The following is a 21,063-nucleotide window of genomic DNA, read 5'->3' as shown; positions in this document are numbered from 1 at the left end:
GATGAAATTTGAGCAGCAGCAACATGGGCTACTCCACATTCATTTATCACTCATTACAAATTGGATCTGATCTCCAGGGGAAGAGCATCCTTTGGCTCTGTGGTTCTCAGGAATATCCTTCCATAAGGCCACCCAAGATCTAAAGTAGCTGGGGACTCTGTACCAAAGCTAAGGTCAAGGATAAATGAAGATTGACAACATCAGATAAAAAAGTTATGTACTTAGCATAATGTTCCATCTGTGTTGATCTTCATTAATCCTTGGCACCCCACCTTCCTTCCCCTCCTGCAGACTTTTTGGAGGCTCGGATGCTTGTCCTGGTAACTTTATCAGGTTTGACCTTGGACATACCCTCTTCAATTCCATATACATATTCTTCTGTCTTTCTGTGTAGCTGCATACTCGAGCTGAGGTAATCTGGAGAGGGGTATTGTGGGTAGAGTCTTAGCTCGAGAGTTTTTGGCTTGCACGAGCTGTGTAATGGCCAAGCCAGTTCTGAGGATTGGAACCGTGTTACCAAAGGTCAAGGATAAATTAAGATCAGCAACACATATGGAACATTATGGTAAGTACATAACTATTTATAGCATGTTAAGCTCAAACACATCTATAGAACACAAGTATGTACAGCATATAAAATGCACAACAGTAGATCATTAAGCATTATTTTACAGTGTATATTCATTCCCCCACTGTAATATTAATGCATAACAAATAAGGCATATGCGTATTTTATCCAACTAGTTAGATTCACTAAACACTAGATATTTGATTTGATTGCATGATCTGGGGAATTACTAATGGGAATAGTACAAGGGCAGGACTGTTGTATTGTTTCAAATAATTTCATTGAGATTGTAAATTATAGACAGAAGAACATTATGAATAAGAGCTCTTTATTACTTCACTGTAACATGTGCATTTAATTGAAAGCTTCTACACACACATTCTGTAATTATTTCAGATCATGCATGATTAAAAACTAAGATGAAAAACGCAGGCTAATGAAGGAAAAATTACATGCTGGTGCATGTTCCACCTCCCTGTTAAAAAGAGAGGAGTTTAAGGAATGGGTAGTGGGACCTGTAAGGAAGTTTAGGGAAGGTAGAAATATTTTCAGAAATTCAGACCCAGCTTCATATAGACCCATTTCAATTTTAAATTATGAAGTGTTTGTCTATACTAGCTAAAAGAATAGCAAGGGTGCTACCAAAATATATAGATATAGATCAATGTGGTTTTGTGGAGGGAAGGCAATCATTTGACAACATTAATAAAACAATGATGACCAAAAGGAAAGTAGAATATAAGAAAATACTGCTGTTGTTGGTTGGTCTTTGATGTTGAGAAAGCATTCGACAGAATTTGCTTTCTGTGATACAATAATAAGGTTAATTAGGATATGTGAAGGTTCGAAAACAAGAATTAAAGTGGAAGGCTCCTCTCTGGTAAGTTGTATTTGAACAGAAGAATCAGGCCTTCTTTCCCACTGGCAAAGAAAATAAGGGACTTATTCAAGGATATAATTGCTGTGGTAATCAAGAAAAGTTGACTTTCTTTGCAGATGTTGTTTGTACCAGATAAGTCCAGAAAAGGACACGTCAGTGTTGTGGAACATTTTGAGACAGTTTCAAGTCATTTCAGGATATAAAATTAATGAGGATAAAGCAAAGTGTATATCCATAAATTATGTATCCACACACAAGTTTTTTTTTCAGGAATACCCATATTTATGGGGCAAGATTACGTGAGGTGTTTAAGTGTATGGATTAGAAAGGCTTCTGATGTGGCAGCTAAGGATATATGGGAAGATAAAAAACAAAAGGTAATACAAAAACTGAGAAAGTGGAAGCTCTTGTTTATGAATAGGCATAGTAAGATACAAGCAGTGGAAATGTTTTTAGTGCCTTTAATTTTATACGCAAGTTAGCCATATTTTTAACAACCAGAGGAGAAATTGTGGACATTAATAAAGACTTAAAAGGAATTTATCAGGTAATGGAAGAGGACAAGAATTAAGTGGGATGAGTTGATCCTTACAGTTGAACAAGGTGGTTAAGGATTACCTGGTTTCAAGGGATATTTTAGAGAGACATACTTAAGGCTCATATACATAACACAAGTAGCAAGCTATGTACTTGAGGAAGTTGGCAAAGGAACCAATGTATTAAGACTGGGAACAAATACTCTGAGAGGTAAAGGTAATAGAATTTGAAGAGACAAAGAAGACAATTGGATTGCAGATTAGTGATTACCTTTCCATATCAGGGGTTGATATCAGACTACAGACAAAGAAAAAGGGATAGGGGAATCCTAAATGAAAGACTTGCACTGGATGAGTTTTTAATTGAAGCTCTTACTTAATCCATACTCGTAAATACTTCATTTTGTCATGCCCCCATATATATTGATATTGCTAAACCAATTCATGTGTGGGTACATAGTATAGTTTTATCTTCATTAAATTTTTATATAAAAAAAAGTAGAATTGTCTCGAAATTTTCCGCATCGCTGAGATGCCCTTTTCCTAATTCTTTCAGGTAAAAACAGTATCATCTGCAGATAAAACCAACTTTCCTTGAACACCATAACAATTATATCCTTGGATTTTTGAGTCCCTTATTTATTTATTTATTTGCATTTGTTAACCGGGTTGGTCCAGCTGGGTAAGCATTACCCTTTTTCAGTGGAGACCCGAGGGGAAAAGCCCCAAACAGACATACAAATACATACAAATAGAGACAAATTAACAATATTACAGAGTAAAACAATATTATGGGTACAATAGATAAGAAAAACAAACAATGAAAGTTTGAGAATATGAGTAAGGTAGGCCAGAGGCATGCATGCAAAAGATTTATGAAAAGGTGTTCTGAGCAAGATCTCTGAATTAAGTTAAAGTAAGCAAAGAAATGATGATTTAGGTGTGGAGTTAGTAGTGTGGGAGTTTTAGGTGGGAGCATGTGAAGGACATTCCCATTTGGAGGAGAGATGGGAGAGAAGCATGGATTTGAAATTGTTGTGGTTAGGTATATTACGTAGTGGTGTGGGGTGATTGTTCCATAGTTTGGCTATATTGTGGGATAGTAGTAGTTTACCAGTTGGGTGGATGGGTTTGTGTACATGCAGGAGGTTTTGGTCTGTGGATCTCAGGGTACGGGTAGGTGTGTAGGGTGTTAGAGATCTAGCAAGAGAGGGGCATTCTGCTGGTTTAAAGATGAGTTTGTGGGCTGTTGTAAGTTGTAGGTACTTTAGGTGGTTGTGGAGTTCTAGCCAGTTTAGGGTGTGTAGGGAGTGACAGTGATGGGAAGAGTTCTTAGAATTGGTTGCAAATTTGCAGGTTTTGTTGTAACAGGCCTCAAGTTTAGCACGGAGTCCAAGTTGTAGGTTGGAGAATAGGGGAGCACCGTACAAGAGAGAGGGGAGAAGGAAGGTAGATGCAAGGGTATGAAGGAAAGATGGGGTAAGGTAGTAGTTGTGTCTGTAGAGGAGGCCGATTTTCTGGTGGGTTTTTTTGATTGCTGAGAGGATGTGGGAGTCGAATTTTAGGTTTTCATCGATGGTAATGCCAAGTAGTTTGGTACTAGGAACGATTTCAAGAGGGGTGTTATTGTGGCTTTTGATGGAAAATTGGACTTTGTGGAACTGGGAAGTTTTAGTGGGAGTAAATATCATTAGCTTTGTTTTGTTGGCATTTAGGGCCAAGTGATGCGATTGCATCCATGATTCAATTTTGGAGAAGGATGTTTGGGTATTAAGTAGAAGTTTGGAGGGGCAGGAGGCTGAGCAGATGATAGTGGAGTCATCTGCGTATTGGATGATTGAGGCTTCAGGGATGGAGAGGTGAAAGTTGTTCTTGAATAAGTTGAATTGCAGAGGGCCAAGTACTGATCCTTGGGGAACTCCTGTGGGTGTAGGTAAGAAAGGGGAGGTTGACTCTTTCCATTGTACAGCCTGCTGGCGCGTGGAAAGGTAGCTGGAGAACCAGTCTAGGGTTGAGGGAGATAGATGCAAGTGTGAGAGCTGGGACAGGAGGAGGGAATGGGAAATAGTGTTGAATGCCTTTGAGAGGTCAAGAAAAAGAGAAGATACGTATTTGCCGCTCTCACGTGCTAGGTTGACTGTTTCAAGGAAGGAAATGAGGGCTGTCATCGTGCTGTGGCCTTGGCGGAAGCCGTGCTGGGTGGGAGAGAGGAGTTTTGCTGGATTAGGTAGGGCATGAGCTGGGAGTGGATGGCTTTCTCTAGAATTTTAGAGAGAGTATAGCTATGGGTCTGAAGTTGGTAGTGTCTGTGTTCTTACCACCTTTGTGGAGAGGAATTATGTATGCATAACGCCAGATGGTTGGTACATAGGATTCCCTTATGATTTTTTTCTCCAGTCCCTCATATATTCTTTTGATTACCTTTATTATTTTATCAGGAAATGCAAATACTTCCATTGCCCCACTAATAAAATCCCAGCTTACACTGTTGAATGCTTTCTCTGCATCAAGACCCACCACTAACAGCAGTATTTTCTTACATTCTGCTTCACTCTGGATTATCATTGTGCTAGTAATGTTGTCAAAGTGAAAACCACATTGGTCCATATTGGTCAATTTTGGCATCACATTTGCCATTCTTTTAGACAATATAGACGTAGATGACTAGTATACGCTAAAGATGCTGGATACCTTTGAATGAATACGAAGCCAACAAGCTATAATACCACAGGTTTAATGCAAAAAATAAAACACATACTTCAGATTTAGCGCTTTCATCCACTATAATATGGACTTCCTCAGAATATTTTAAATTAGTCAATCAATCATTTATATACAGTTTTAGGCGCCAAAATTAAATCATTTAAAAAGATATGCACACTAAATGTTCTCATGACCATTGCATTTAATTTGTGAAGAGCACTCGATGTAAACTACTATCCATAATATGCTATACACTACATTTCATGCACTACTTGTGCAATAAAACAATTCCAAATATATTAACTCATAAATAAATAGACTTTTTGTGCAAATGTGTGCTTTGTACAATGTTCTAGCAATAAAATTAAAAATCATTAATACTTGTAGTCATTATATTAATTACTACAGTAAAAATTGTATTAATAATCATGTCTATCTTTTTTGATATTAGTGGAAGATGCTAATGTTAGCATAATAAATAAACTATTCAAAAGACAAAAAAAATAAAACATAAAAATAACGTCATAAATTGAGAATGTGATATAATCGCAGAGTTATGCTTGTATATATCTAATAAAAATATCAACTCTGTGCATAATATATATTAATTTGTTGATACTACATTTCTATGAATTATATTACAATACCATCACTAAATATACCTCTGTAACATGGGTTTAATAGATATATAGTCATTTAATCCAAGTTTAGTTGATGCATCTGTTAAGATCTGCCATCTTACCTCCTTCTCACCCAAGATGTTCTTATAATTACCCCCTCTTTGTCCCTGCTTAGTTGTTCTAATATAGCAAATCTAAAAACATGACTTTCCTCATGTTTAACTGTATGCCTAGATAGTGCATTGGTACTATCTTTTTTCTTTATGGCATATATATGGTCATAAATTCTCTTTTTAAACATTCTTTCTCTTTTCCCTATGTAAAAGCTAGGACAGGTCATACATTTAGCCAGTGGAGGCTGGTGACTTCAAATCAAAGGGGGGCTGCAGGAGACAGCTGAATGGGTGTGGCCAACTAGAAAGGGGAGGAGCTATGCTCAAAAACCACAACAACTTAATTAAATATGCTGCCCTGGGTGCCAAACCATCATTAGGGGAGTCCAATCAAGACAAAATGAAGTGTAGAAAAAAATATTTCAATCCATTGGCTGCATGACAGCTTACTTAATATCTAGATGGAAACAAAAAGGATGCGAGGCATGAAAAAAGAAATTACTTTTTAAATACATTACTGGAATGCCAGTCAAAATCAAGTATAAGAAAAACAAGCAGCACTTAACTCAAATCACTTCTCCTTGCACTCCACTTCTAATTATAATTTATATTCAGCTTTATTAAAGTACCAAGTAACATGCTGAAAGTAGCAATTTCTGTGATACCCCCGCTTGTAAAAATGTTTCTAATCCAAAAAAGACCTGCTGCCTGACAACTGTCTACTTGTTTTATGGGGAAAACATTATCAAAGTAAAAAATGAAAAGCAAACAAGAAACAAGTTCAACATATGTTGCTTAAAGGATTACTGCTCAGGATATGGACCACGCATGATAGATTGGCATTCTGTTTAGTTTGAAGGTAAAGCCTGTTATGAGCTTAACATAATCTAATCCTGGCCTTTATTACAAATACTGTCATATGCATTTCAATACCCAAGACTTATACATTATCTAGTTTTGTAAGTATTCTCTGCATGGCAACAACAGAAAGGCTTTCAATGTTGGCAATACTGCTTATTAAAACTTACTTGCATCTTACAATATCAGACAAGCTTATCTGATGGTCATTAAAGCACTGCTACTTAAACACAGAGCAAAAGGCACTTTCTGAATAATAATAAGCATATATCAACAATATACAAATGACAGAAACCAGAACATTCTGCAAAATCAATGACAGATGAAAAGCCACTGTAGTACTTGTGTTTACCTTGGATGGGGGGGAATAGACTGCACATTTACACTGCATAACTGCTCCTTGCCTTGCTTGGACACATCCAGATTCACTACAATGGGGGAGTGGGGTGCAACAAGTTTGTCATAATTTGAAATGTCTCTGGCTGACTGCGATGGCCCTGACACATTTGTCATACCTCTCAACCTTAGAACAAGAAATCTGGACAAAGCCATACATAGAAGTGGGACAAAGGCCCAAAAATAAGGACAATTTTTAAATATTTATATTTATTAATGTTTATTTTATAAACTTAGAAAGATAATAGAATAGTAGGTCTTGCATTAGTATGAATTTTTGAAAGGTACGAAATCTGAAACTCAAATGTCTTTCATTGTTTTCTAACTTCAGTCTTTAATGATTTGCCACTAATTTGCCAAAAAAACACAATTTTATGAAAAATGGACCAAAAATGTGATGCAAACATATAAAATAGCCACACAATACAGCTGGGAACATGTCAAAGAAGGGACACTTTTAATATTAGTACTGCTAACTTGAGCAGCTGACAAAATAAAAGAATCTACATGCATTTCTGAAATAAAAGTAATCTATAACTGATTATTACAGTTATTTATTAGTTGTAAACCCTCCATGTTTTCTTCCAAAATTGCCATTTTTCAGAGGGATTATTAGGGGAAGAGCAACATTTTGAGCCAAAATCGGGGACAGTTGAGAGGTTTGGATATGCCTAATTTTATAAAGCAATTTTATTTGCACGTACCTCTCAACCTGTTAATGCAGGAAATCTGGACAAGGCCAAATATATTGGGGGAACATACAAACACTACTAAAAATTGCTCTTGTATAAACTTAAGACAGTTGATAGAATAACAGGTCTTGCTTTAACATGCATTTTTCTGAAGGTTATAATGTAAAACTCAATGTCTGTCATTTAGTGACTTCATTCCTAAATGATTTGCCAGAAAACCACACATTCTATGAGGAACAAACCAAAAATAAGAAGCAAATATTCATTCTGCAAAAATATGGACAGCTGAGAGGTATAGTTCAACCAGGGCTGTCTGAGTTTGCTGCCCTTCCCCTCTCAAAATCATGGTCGATTGGAGCCTCCCCCCTGCAACCATTCCAGTGTCCCATTTCTTGGTTATTTTGCCCCATTTACCATAAACACTGTAATGTGCATACTGCTTTACTTCTGCAATGATTTGGATTTCATTTGAAAGTTTTATTTTGCATTTTTACAGCAGAAACTCCAATAGATATCTTCTAAACAAAGCAATGCAGTCTCACAATGAAAACAGACTTAGCATTAAAACTTCTCTGCCCTTGAAACTCACATGCATTGAAACAGCATTGAAACCCACATTCAAAGAAAATACATTTTGCCAGTGGCAGATAAAGAATAACTTTGGGCTGTTTTCAAATCATAGGCCCCTTTTGGGCTGTTGAACAAGAAAAATACACATGCTCTTTGATACACCTTCCCGATTGTATTAAATTGTATTCCTTGTACAATACAGTACAGTTGTTAGAGGGCATTTTAAATTTATTGTTTTGAACGTTAGTAAGCAATGAAACAAAATGCATGCACCAATGACAAAACTACCCAATTCAGAACATTTCCATCATAAACGTCTACTCAACCTTCTACAGTCCACCAGTATCAGTAAATATGCACAATCTCTGAAGTGTAAAAGTCATCTCAATAATTCCACATTAAAGAAATCTGTAACAATGAAGAGGTTGCTGCTAGCAAACAACTTTATATGTCACTGTTTATTCATAGGTTCATACTAGGTTATCTGCCCTAGTGCATTTACAAGCCTAGCCAGAGTGTGTTTGGCTTTCGCCACCCTTTGTGTTTGAGGTTACTGTGCCCTATTTAGGGTTAGTTTACTGTGCCTCTGTCTAGTAGTGACACAGAAGTAATCCCCGGGGTAAACCTACGATCTCCCATCCACTCGTCAAGATTTCTCTTGAAGAGGGTCAGTGAGGGGCTCTGTCTAACATGGACTGGAATTCTATTCCAGAGCGAAGGGAGCCTCTGGATTATGAAAATCATCTACAAATAAAGTGCCTGTTGCCCTTGAGGAATAAATTGCCTATGTTGCATGCATTAAAAAAATGATAAGCTAGTAATATTGCAATAGGGACTGTATGGCAAACTGATAACAGGTTCATAGTTACTACTCTAGGTATCTTTGCCAAAAATGACTGCAGCATCTGCCCACTTTACAACACAGTACAGTATCAGCAATGCATCTATCTACTGTGGGAGTAGAACCCACAACCTTCTGCATCAAAAGCAAGTACACTACCTGTTGTGCTATTAACAATGCAAGCAGACTCAGAATAAGCTGCATTAAAGTTTTGTTCCCCTGCAGCTCTCAGCTCCTTGTAAAATATACTCGACACACAGTTGTATCTCTGAACTTTGCAGCACAAGAAATCTGGAAAAAGCCGAAATTTATTGGGGGGATGACAAAAGCCCAAAAACCAGGGACACATTTTAAACATTGCTTGTACAATGTTGGAAAGTTGCTAGAATAAAATGCTGTTACCACCATACATTTTGCTGCCACATCTTTAACCCTGGGGACCCTGTGCAAAACATTCAGAGAAACATACCACTATGCCAAATCAGCTGTTTTGTGAAAGAGAGGAAGACAAACTTAAATGGCTACCACTTAGTGAATTCATTTCTCACCATAGCTGTCAACCTCTTGGCACAAAACACCTGAACAAAGCCAATAATGAGGGAATACAGCCCCCAAACATATTCAGTGAATTCAGTTCTAACCATAGCTCTCAATCTCTTAGCAAAAAACATGTGGACAAAGCCAGTAATGGGGGGTGGGGATACAGACCCCAAACATTCAATGAATTCAGTTCTCACCATAGATAGCTCTTAAACTTAGCACAAAATACCTGGACAAAGCCAGTAATGGGGGAATACAGTCCCAAAAATAGGGGCAAATTTCAAATATCCATGTTATAAACTTAGACATCTGCTAGAATAAACAGTTTTGTGTTACCATGTACTTTCTGAAGAATATGAATTCTGAAATTCAAATGCCTGTTATTTTTAAACATTTGACTAGGAAACTAGTCAGACTTGGAACAAAAGACAATTTTCAGCAGCGCAGGGAGAAACTCCAGACACATTTTTGAAAGATGGCAGGACATGCAGACTCCACACAGAAGGCACTCCAGCCAAGAATCAAACCAAAGAACCTGTAGCTGTCAGGCAGCAATGCTATCAGTGCACCACTGCACTACAGACTTTGCAAGAAAAAATGTAGATACAGAAACCACAGATTTTATAAGGAACAGAACAAATATGAGGCAAAAATCTGCAAATTTTTTTAGAAATGGTGGTGGATAGGGAATTCAGGTCCTTGCCACTTGCATCCAAGGTGCAGGGTTCAAGCCTGAGTATCTCTACCCACCACCATTTGTTCTCTGTAGCCACCAGTATAGAGCAACTGGGGCATTACACATACACACACACACACACACACACACACACACACACACACACACACACACACACACACACCTTGTTTCACGAAGCTTGTCCAGCAGTATACTCCACTCACAAAGCCCGCACAGCAAAATCCCTGCGAGAGCTCTCAGCTCACCCCTCATTGGCCCTGCCTGCAGGAGAAGTAGTCCGGAGCTCCTCTGTTCTGTGCAGTCATCACCACACAGATTTCTGGGTATCTCACAGCACAGATTGCTGGGTACCTCTTTGTCTGCATCTGGACTGCTGATAAAGGCAGTGTGAATTCCCCAATGTGTCCGCGCATGCACAAAGGAGTCGGGACTCGTGATTTTTTGTTTCACAGATTTTTTTCTTTTGTTTTTTTCTAGGTGGGAGGGCTGCAGTCCGGCAGTCCAATAGCACGAGCTGCCCCTGCATTTAGCCATATATATGATGTTCCTGGTATTGCAATTACCATACTGGCATGTAATGTTACCTTGGTCTTATTTATATTTTCCAAACTAATACCCTCAATTTCCAGTATAGCTTGACATTGTCTGCAACTTCCACATATTTTTGTACACATGAGAGACCCCTTTATTTGTTTATAAAATGGGAATGAATGTAAAAGTGACATTAGAGAGGAGTAATATGATTAGGAATGTTAATCAACAGAGAAGGGGTACAAAAAGATGTGGAAGTTGCAGACAGTGTCAAGCTGTACTGGAAATTGCGGGTATTAGTTTGGAAAATATAAATAAGACCAAGGTAACATTCCAGTATGGTAATTGCAATACCAGGAACATCATATATATGGCTAAATGTATGACCTGTCGTAGCTTTTACATAGGGAAAACAGAAAGAATGTTTAAAAAGAGAATTTACGACCATATATATGCCATAAAAAGAAAAGATAGTACCAATGCACTATCTAGGAATACAGTTAAACATGGGGAAAGTCATGTTTTTAGATTTGCTATATTAGAACAACTTAAGCAGGGACAAAGAGGGAGTAATTGTAAGGCCATCTTAGGTGAGAAGGAGGTAAGATGGCAGATCTTAACAGATGCATCAACTGAACCTGGATTAAATGATTATATATCTATTAAACCCATGTTACAGAGGTATATTTAGTGATGGTATTGTAATATTATTCATAGAAATGTAGTATCAACAAATTAATATATGTTATGCACAGAGTTGATATTTTTATTAGATATATACAAGCATAACTCTGCGATTATATCACATTCTCAATTTATTTATGACGTTATTTTTATGTTTTATTTTTTTTGTCTTTTGAATAGTTTATTAAGCTAACATTAGCATCTCCCACTAATATCAAATAAGATAAACATGATTATTAATACAATTTTTACTGTGGTAATTAATATGACTACAAGTGTTAATGATTTTTAATTTTATTGCTAGAACATTGTACAAAGCATAAATTTGCACAAAAAGTCTATTTATTTATGAGTTAATATAATGTATTTGGAATTGTTTTATTGCACAAGTAGTGCATGAAATGTGGTGTATAGCATGTTATGGATAGTAGTTTACGTCGAGTGCTCTTCACAAATCAAATGCAATGGTCATGACAACATTTAGTGTGCATATCTTTTTAAATGATTTAATTTTGGCACCTAAAACTGTATATAAATGATTGAGTGACTAATTTAAAATATTCTGAGGAAGTCCACATTATAGTGGATGAAAGCGCTAAATCTGAAGTATGTGTTTTATTTTTTGCATTAAACCTGTGGTATTATAGCTTGTTGGCTTCGTATTCATTCAAAGGTATCCAGCATCTTTAGCGTATACTAGTCATCTGATTCTTTAGTTGCTGACACGATATAGTAGATTTTTACATTATAGACGTAATCACTTTCTAATCATGGTTTAAAATTGAAATGGGCCTACATGAAGCTGAATCTGATGTGTCTTTACCTACTTTAGGTATTACAACCAGCATGGCTTTTTTTCCAGGATGCTGGTGCATCCCAACCTTTTAAAATACTGTTAAACAAAACCTTGCAGATCTTTTCACTTTCTTCATATCTTATTGTGATTTTAATATTTCTTACTTAAGCTATTGTGTACATAATTAGGTTGAGGGAGGGTCTTAATATGAATTCTACTGAAGGAAATATTGGAGGTATGTACTAGGTAGGATACTAGGACTGCAGGTGAAAATTTGTGGGTAGATGTATTAAGGTATAAAATAAGGAGGGGGCTTGCTTAATAGAAGTCCAGTAGGGGAATGAATGTACTATAATGATTTAAATAATAATGAAAGATTATGTTGCTGAATGGTGGAAGAGGAGGATAAAGTAGGAGGTGGGCATGAATGTGAAAGTTTTTTAATGAGGTGTGCAATAGTGGATTTGATTTTAAGAAAAGGTCAGGTACTCCCTACTAATAAAATCTTAGGAATGGAAAGCATGCACTATTCTGAAAGGCTTGGTTTACTCTTAGTTTATCACGGGCTGATTTGAGATGATAACTGCTTGTTTTTTAGGACAGTGTTACCTCTATTTCTGTTAGAAGCCCTGTGGTTAAACTGTGCTACTGTTGGAGCAAACACCAGATAGTTAAAAACCTTTTTAAAGTAATCATTAAGAATAGGAAAAAGAGTGCTAGGCATATATCACTACATCTCCCAATATTTTTGAATTCTTTGTACATACATATGAAGCAAATATCTGTGCACAGAGTAACTGTAATCAGCTTTCCTAAAGGTCAGTAGGTTAGAAGCTTAACAGTATAAGCTATGAACCTGGGGTACTTTATCTTTTCATGCTTCATAGGTAGGTACTAGGCTATCTGCCCGAAGACATTTATAAGCCTAGCCAGAATGTGTCGGCTTTCACCGCCCCCTTAGATTAGGTCCCTGTGCCTCTGTCCAGCAGAGCCATTGAAGTGATCCCTGGGGTAAACTTTCTGTTTCCCGTCCACTCGTCAAGGTTTCTCTTGAAGAGGGTTAGCGAGGAGCTCTGTCTAATGTAGATTGGAATCTTGTTCCAGAGCATGGAAAGTCTCTGGGACAGGAATCTATCCCTCCAGCACGTCCTATTTATTGTTGTGGTGAGGTTTAGATCACTGGAGCGTGTGGCTCGAGGGGATATGGTTTTCTTTAGGTGGAGCATGTCCATCAATTCTAGGTTGAACATGGCCTTGTATGTCAGGCAGAGATCAGCTCTGAGTAGGCGGTATGCAACAGAGTACAGCTGGAGTTTCTTCAGTCGAGCTGCATAGGGCATCTGCTTGAGGCCAGTGATCCTCTTGGTGAGGTACTTTTGTGGTCTTTCCAGTTGTTGCAAGTGTCTTGTAAGGTACACCCCAAATGAGACATTGTACTCTATGATGAGTCTGATGAGTGATGCGTAGAGGGGCCCAATGACCTCTTTTGATCTGCATGCAAACCCTTTTGTGATTAGGTGGGCCACATAGAAGGATTTTCTAACCACTTTGGCAATGTGATTATCAAAGGAGAGGTTACTGTCTGCTTGGGTCCCCAGATCCCTTATTACGTCGTCCGTATTTAGGGGACTACCACCTATGTGGTACTTTGTGGGTACTTTGTTTTTTCCACTATGCACTTTTTGGCATTTAGCTTGAGGCCTTGGTTTTGACACCAGGTATCTGTCTCAGTGAGACCCTTTTGGAGGATGTCTGTGTCAGCCGGAGAGTCAATTATAGCCCCTAGTTTGCAGTCGTTTGCGAACTTGGTCAGCCATAGTCCTCCTGTGCTTGCCTGTACATCTGAGAAGTATATGCCGAACAGGATGGGTCTTAGGACTGAGCCCTGGGGAACGCCACTTGTAACCGGTTTAGAGTCAGACCTGGCTTCCACAACTCTTACCATGTGGGTTCTATCCGAGAGCCAGTTGGCAACCCATCTCGTGACGTAGGGGTTTATATTCAGGCTAGTGAGCTTGTCTATAATACCTGAGTGGGGAATGGTGTTGAAGGCCTTTACAAGGTCTAGGTAGGCTGTGTGGACCATCTTTCCCTCGTCTATAGCCTTGGTAACTGTATCAAAGAAGTCCACCAGGTTTAGGAGGCATGATCTGCCCTTAAGAAAGCCAAACTGGGTAGGGTCCAGTGTTTGGAGGTTTCCAGTGTCTCTGTTAATGAGATCCATGATGATGCGCTCCATAGCTTTGCAGACCGAGCTAGTCAGGCTTATAGGGCGATAGTTCCCAGGGTCTGTTGTGGCTCCACCTTTATGGTGTGGAATAAGTGTTGCTGTACTCCACTCTGTGGGCACATACCCTGTGGAGAGGCTGAGTTTAAATAGTGTGTTTAGATGAGGGGTTAGTTCATCTTTGAGCTCATGTAGGATGCAGCCTGGGACACCGTCCAGTCCCATTGATGCTGTGTTTTTGGCTTTGGAGAGGGCTGTTTTAACCTGAGTGTCTGTGATTTCAGGGGCACTACATTCTTCTGGTATAGTTATGGGCCCTTTTGGGGATGAGAGGGGGTGAAGTTTGCACTGAACCTGTCTGCCAGGATGTTGGCTATATCGGTCGGTTCAGTATATTTTGTGCCATTCTGCACTAACTCTGAGCAGATCTGAGAATTGCCACTTAGATTCTTGACATAGCTAAAGAATGCCTTGTGGTTATCATTGGAGTCCGTGGCAATTTTTCTTTTGAAGCTAGCCTTGAATGATTTTATGAGGGAACGTAGTTTCTTGCTGATACTGATCAGGGATGTTTTCCCTTCTTGCGATTTTACTCTTTTCTGTACTAGTTTCCTCCTTCTGTTATATAGCTTGTTTATGGCAGGGGTCCACCAGACTACTTTCCTTTTACTGGAGGAGTGAGTCTTGGTTTTGTTTGAGGTAGCACGATCCATGCATTCTTGTAGGTGCCCGTAGAGTGCATTAGTAAAGGATTTTGCAGCTTGGACAGCGTTATCCTTTAGCATAGGGGCTTTGAAACTTCCCACCTCGGTCTTAAGTAACGTGAAGTTTGCTTTTGAAAAGTTTTTCACTGTGGCTTCTTTGACCGGGGGTGGTGGTGGAATGTGGATATCCAGAGTGATTAGTTTATGGTCAGATCTAACAAGCGAGGGGTTGACCTCCGGTGTGGAACACCAGTCGCCCATGTTGGTGATGACCAGGTCCAATATGTTGTCACCTCTGGTGGGGGTGTTGACCAGTTGATCCAGGGCATTTGAGTTTATAAATTCTAGGAAATGTTGAGCAAGGGAGTTTGTACTTGAGTAGTTCTCCCAGTTAATGTTTGGGTAATTGAAATCACCCAATATCAGGGTGTTTGGTAGGACCTTTATATTTCCCAGTGTTTCTAAGAATGCGGAGTGGGGGTCCTGGGACATAGTGGGTGATCTGTAGCAAGCTATAATTTGAAAAGCAGTTTTGCCCATTGTTAGTTGCACGTGGATGATCTCTGAAGCATTGTGCTGTGCCACTAACCTGGAGGTGTGGGTATCCTTGATGAATATGGATACTCCCCCGCCTTTTGTATTTCAGTCCGGGTTTTGTGGCCAAAATGTATGGTATGTGTTGTAGCCTGGTAGTGTTGGGGTGCTCACTGGAGCCTTAAACCAGGTTTCTGTTACTGCACATATATATCGATTTTCTCCATACTGAGGAGTGCCTCGAGTGCATGCATTTTGAGGTTTAGACTTCTGGCATTGAATAGCATTACCCTCAGTTTTTTGTTACTTGTGCTATTTACGGCAGTGGGTTTGTCTTTTGAGCCTTGCCTAAAAAAGGCACTATGGGGGTGGCAAGAGCTTTGGCTAGTATTCGAAAGCCTAAGGGTGACAGATGCAAGCCTTCTCTAGCGAAGCAGCGTGGCTTGTTGAGCATGTCATCCCAGGCTGACAAGACACTGGATCCCTTTGAATGACACCAAAAGCTTAGCCAGTTGTTGAAATTGGTAATTTTTTCTCTGTACTGTAGTATCATTCTTGGTGAGGCAGGATGCTACTCAGGGTCAGGGTCATACCGGCCTGGGCTACTTGATCAGAGAGCTCCTCCATGTCTCTTTTCATGTAGTCCAGGGAGGTACGGCTCAGGTCATTCACACCAACATGGACAATGACAGAGTCAAATTTGTACTTGTTCTGGAGTGACCTGAGTGCTTGTGTTATGTGGCGGATCCTGGCACCCGACAGGCAGCTAACAGTAACCTTCTCCTTGTTCACCCTAGTGAGTAGGACGTCATTGTGCCTTGACAATAGAGTCACCTATTACTAGAGTGTTGGGTATGTTATTTTGGCACACTGGTTTTGTGCAGTATGTGTTTCATGGTTTGTGTTGGGGAGTGGGAGTTGCTTGGATGTCTGCTTTGGAGGTCTCTGTTGCTTTTGCAGATTTTTATTTAGAGTCTCTGAGTATGTTTTCATGTATTCATGTGTGTTTTTTGCCGGTGCTGGTTTCATAGGTCTACTGGTGGTGTGATGCAAGTAATTCCCTTTAATCTTGACTGCCTGGTCTAGTCTTGGGTTGAGAGAGCTTAGCCTCCAGTTTGGCTGTATAATTGCATCTCTCGCATGTATTAGTGTTTGGTGGAAGTAGGAGAGGGTTGTCTGTGTACATGAGGTAATTGTAACATTGCCTCAAAATGCCCAGATTCACCAGTTGGACCAGAGAGTACACTTGAAACTGCCCTTTGGACATGCCTGGATAGGTACAGTGAACTGTTTTACTGATTGGCAGGTAAGGTCGAATAGAGAGCCTTGTCCTTCTCTACAGTATAGGGGGGGGGTCTAGTGCTAAGGTTTATTAGTGCTTGCTATGAGTTTTGAGCAAGTGCCGGGATGAGAAGTGAATGGTTTGAGTGCTTAAGTTGAAAGTTTGTCTAGTTCCAAGGGAAAAATTGAAGAGTAGACTTTGTGGAGCCAGGAATAGTTATACCCTAGTTAACCGGCGCTACCCGGTGCGCAAAACCGCTCAAATGTGGGTTTTGTAGCAGGGAAATGAATGAGATAGAAATTATCCCAAAATGACCAATAAACTACTAATTTCTGGGCTGAAACCACTCCTCCAGGGACAGATAGGCTGCTCAAAGCTCCCTCTTTCACAGTGAACAGAGAAACTTCCTTCATTCCAAGTAAGGTAATCTACAACAGTTAAATAGGTAATTTAAGCACAAAAATGACTTTGTTAAAGTGCAGGCAGTAAAATAAGTGCAATATGTAGCTGAAACAAGCTTTTTAAATCACAGAAACTCTAGAAAATCGGTGTTTTAGGCGGAATTAGCTAAAGGCAGCAAGAAAATGCAGAAAAATGATACTTAATCACTCCAAAGTCTCTCTTTTGTCTCTCTGCTGCTGTAGAACTCTGCAGGGCCCCAGGCAGGAGCTTGCTGAGCTGTATACTAGCACAAAAACCTTGCAAATGTGGGTTTTATTACAGGGAAATGAAAGTAAGAGAAAATAGCCCAAAATGGCCAATAAACTACTAATTTCTGGGCTGAAACCCACTCCTCCAGGGACAGATAGGCTGGTCAAAGCAACATCTCTCACAGTGAACAGAGAAACTTCCTTCTATCCAAGTAAGGTATGGGCAAGCACAGAAACTTGTAACACAGCCCTGAATTCAACACTAACCTGAAAACTGGACAATACTAGCTTAGAAAGGCGGGTAAACAAGTATATTTTTTTTTTCAGAAAATAAAGCAGATACAATAAAAAAAACACTTTAAATGCACAGAAATGGTTGTCACACTTGAGTGTGTAGCCTACAACAGTTAAACAAGTAATTTAAACAAAAAATGACGTTGTTAAAGTGCAGGCAGTAAAATAAGTACAATATGTAGCTGAAACAAGCTTTTTAAATCACAGAGACTCTAAAAAATTGGTGTTTTAGGCAGAATTAGCTAAAGGCAGCAAGAAAGTGTAGAAAAATGATACTTAATCACTCCAAAGTCTCTGTTTTGTCTCTCTGCTGCTGTAGAACTCTGCAGGGCACCGGGCAGGAGCTTGCTGAGCTGTATACTAGCACAAAAACCTTGCAAATGCGGGTTTTATAGCAGGGAACACACACACAAAGCTAGAAACATGCACACAAAGTTAATTGGTGCAAAATCACCAGACAAATTCCAGAGTAGTTATACTGCATTTTAAGATGTGCATACAGCTGGACAACACATTAAAAACAGCAGGTTAGCTTCAGCATCTAATAGAGTAGTTACTTCAAGCAGCACATCAGAATGAATATCAGTTTGTGGCGGTTGGTTTAATGGAAATGATGCACAGCTGTAGGCTGTTCAATGTATGTTTTTTACTTGCTGTAAAAGTAAAACACAGACCAAGTGACTGCAAACAGCATATCCATTACAGGTGGACAGAATTGCCTGTTTCATACTTGGCATGCCTTGAGGTAAAATACTGAACAGCACTGACCTGTCACTTTTATGAACTACTAAAACTGTCTGTCAGATTAAGAAAGCTACTCAGGCTGCTATGCACTGTCACCAACATATATAATGAATGTTAGCATTACTTGGCCTCTGTCAAAGAATGTGTCCTTGAGAATGGAACACGTGTCAAGTGCCACAAAAGACTTAAAGTATGATTCAGTTCTCCTTAGTGTACAGCTCCTTTTACACTATAGGAGGAGTTGTGGCATACAGGGTTCTCCTCGCACATTTGAATACTTTTATGCTGATTGATTATGTATGTATGTACATACATACGTATGTATTTATTTTAGCACTGCAGGGTTCCTCCTCATGCCTTGTTCACATTATTGCTAATTTGATATTAACCTTTTTATTTTGTCATTTTATTTCATTACTTTATTTACTTTTTTTTTTTTTTTTACAGTTTAGGATGTTACTTTCACACTGCAGGGTTCTGTTAAGGCATTACCATTTTGTGCTCATTTTTACAGTTTGGGAAGTGTTTTGGCGTTGTAGAGTTCTCAGACATAGTCATCTTTAATGCTGACTTGGGCTCCATTTTTATTTAGGATGTTTTTGGCACTGCAAGCCTGTCCATAGACATAGTCATTATTACTGTTGACATGATGCCATTTTGATATTTAAAATGTTTTTGTCACAGCAAGGCCATGTATTCCAGTATTTTGGTGTTTTGGAAATGCTGTGTGCTAAGGATTATTAGCATGTTTCTCATTAGATATTTATTTTGAGTTTTTGTTGCTGCTTCTGTAATTGGAAAGAATCTTGAAAGATAGGAAAAGCCCTTCATTTTATTTTGAAAGTCTATGGGTCCCTTTATTCACTTGTGTGCCATAGAATTACTGGCCTCTGTGTTTGAAAGTACTCTGTTAGGGTGGTTAGATGTTCTCCTTGTTTTACTTGGTAAAATGAAACAAAAAAAACGCCACTCGGGAAGTAACCACCAGATTTTATTACAAAAAGTATAAAATGTTGAAGCACTTTCGTTCAAATAAATGTTGAACTTCATCGGAAACGTATAAAGTGCATAAAAAAGCCCGTTATATAACCTTTGCTTAAATATGACGCCTAAAAGGCTAAGTATTAATAGTTTTACTACATGTATTTTCATTATTTGGTTTAGTTGGCAGCTTTCAATCTTTGTGTGTACCACTTTAAGAAATTGAAGAATTTTCAAGTAACCATCCTCAAAAATGAAGAAGAATATAGTTAAAGGACAATGTATATGAGCAGCAAGGATGACATCCTCATATCCAGAAATGCTTGAAGAAAGTGATTTTATAAAAGCACTATGTGTGTCTAGGGGATACCAGAAAACTAAATTGTCTGTATTTGACAGAGTTTGGCTCTTGGGTCATTTAACTACACATATAATCATATTGTATACTTTAACAGTGTAGAAATACCATGATATCCATGTTTGCATAGTTGATAGCATGCTAGGCATCAGTCCTCTTTGTATATTTAATTTCTAACTATATATTTTTGCTTTAATACTGTAGGAGATACAGAAGGTCCAATCATCAAGCAATTCCTGAAAGTAAAAGAAGAAAGGCTTTTTAGGAGACTTGTACATCACTTTTTATCAGGGATCCTACTATAGTAAACCAAGGACTACATTCCTATGCTCATCATTCCTTGAAGCAACTGAAGCCATTAACATGAATGTTCATTATATGAGAATAAGATTTTTTTATTTACATTTTTGTTTAAACTAAGTAGTAAAGCTTTCAAGAATTGTCACTATTATTTTTAGCTTCTTCTGATATCCTAAGTAAAAAATCCGTGGTCATTGTTCTGTAGGCTGAAATGTACAAAATGAAATAAATAAGTGTGAATCTATACAAATATTCATACATGTATAGTCAAGCAGGTTAATTCACATGAAGTTCTGGATGTTCAGTTTTATTCTAACAACAGCTGTTAACAAGGCTGTCATTATTTCTGGAGAAAATTTATTCCGTTTTAGACTAACAGTAAGTAAAGAGATTACATTGTAAATAAAATATTCACACATCACATTAATTTGGCTGGGTGCTGTTTTAAGCTTGAAAAATCATTAAAAATATTTATTTTAATGTTGTGTTTAACAGTTTTTCATCATTGTAAAGTCTGATTACCACAAGCTTATTATGTTTTAATGTGGCAGTAATTCTTAAAAGAAAAACAATAACTGATATTGGGATCCTTCCTGCTTGGTGGGTATACAGTCTCACCTTTTCCTTTCAGCTGTCTTTATTTCCTCTGAAACTGCCACATTTGGGGGTGCATACATTCCTTGCTTGTGTACACAGTGGTGTCCTGCTGTAGCTGGACATGGTCTCACTATTTCTTTTCTGTCACTAGCATATTCTTGTACATTTCAGGTTTTGAGCTTGTTGTGGAAAAGTTGTCTTGTTCAGTGCCTTAAACATGCACCAGTTAAATATTAACATTACCACCATATCGTGAGTCAAAACTTGTACTAGTGGTGATTTGCTTCTTGGGAGAGGAACATGTCGGATACTGCCACATATATCAACATTTCAACCAGTCAGCTGAAGACACAAAAGAAAGAAACTC

General features: G+C 38.5%; 1 protein-coding gene across 5 annotated transcripts in view; it reads left to right on the top strand.

Moving 5' to 3' along the window:
• The window catches only part of GUK1 (guanylate kinase 1), a 1,109,311-nt gene extending 1,088,732 nt beyond the window's left edge, over positions 1–20,579 (top strand). For all 5 annotated transcript variants that reach the window (XM_044065890.1, XM_044065888.1, XM_044065889.1 and 2 more), the window contains one exon: positions 20,004–20,579. In XM_044065890.1, coding sequence (XP_043921825.1) covers positions 20,004–20,039 — 36 coding nt within the window. In that variant the 3' untranslated portion in view covers positions 20,040–20,579. The remainder of the gene's footprint in view (positions 1–20,003) is intronic.
• The last annotated feature ends 484 nt before the right edge of the window (positions 20,580–21,063 follow it).

Source organism: Protopterus annectens, chromosome 3.part0 (assembly GCF_019279795.1).
Source record: "Protopterus annectens isolate FY-2018-M chromosome 3.part0, PAN1.0, whole genome shotgun sequence".
Taxonomy (NCBI): domain Eukaryota; kingdom Metazoa; phylum Chordata; order Ceratodontiformes; family Protopteridae; genus Protopterus; species Protopterus annectens.
This window is presented reverse-complemented; position numbering and strand designations above follow the sequence as displayed.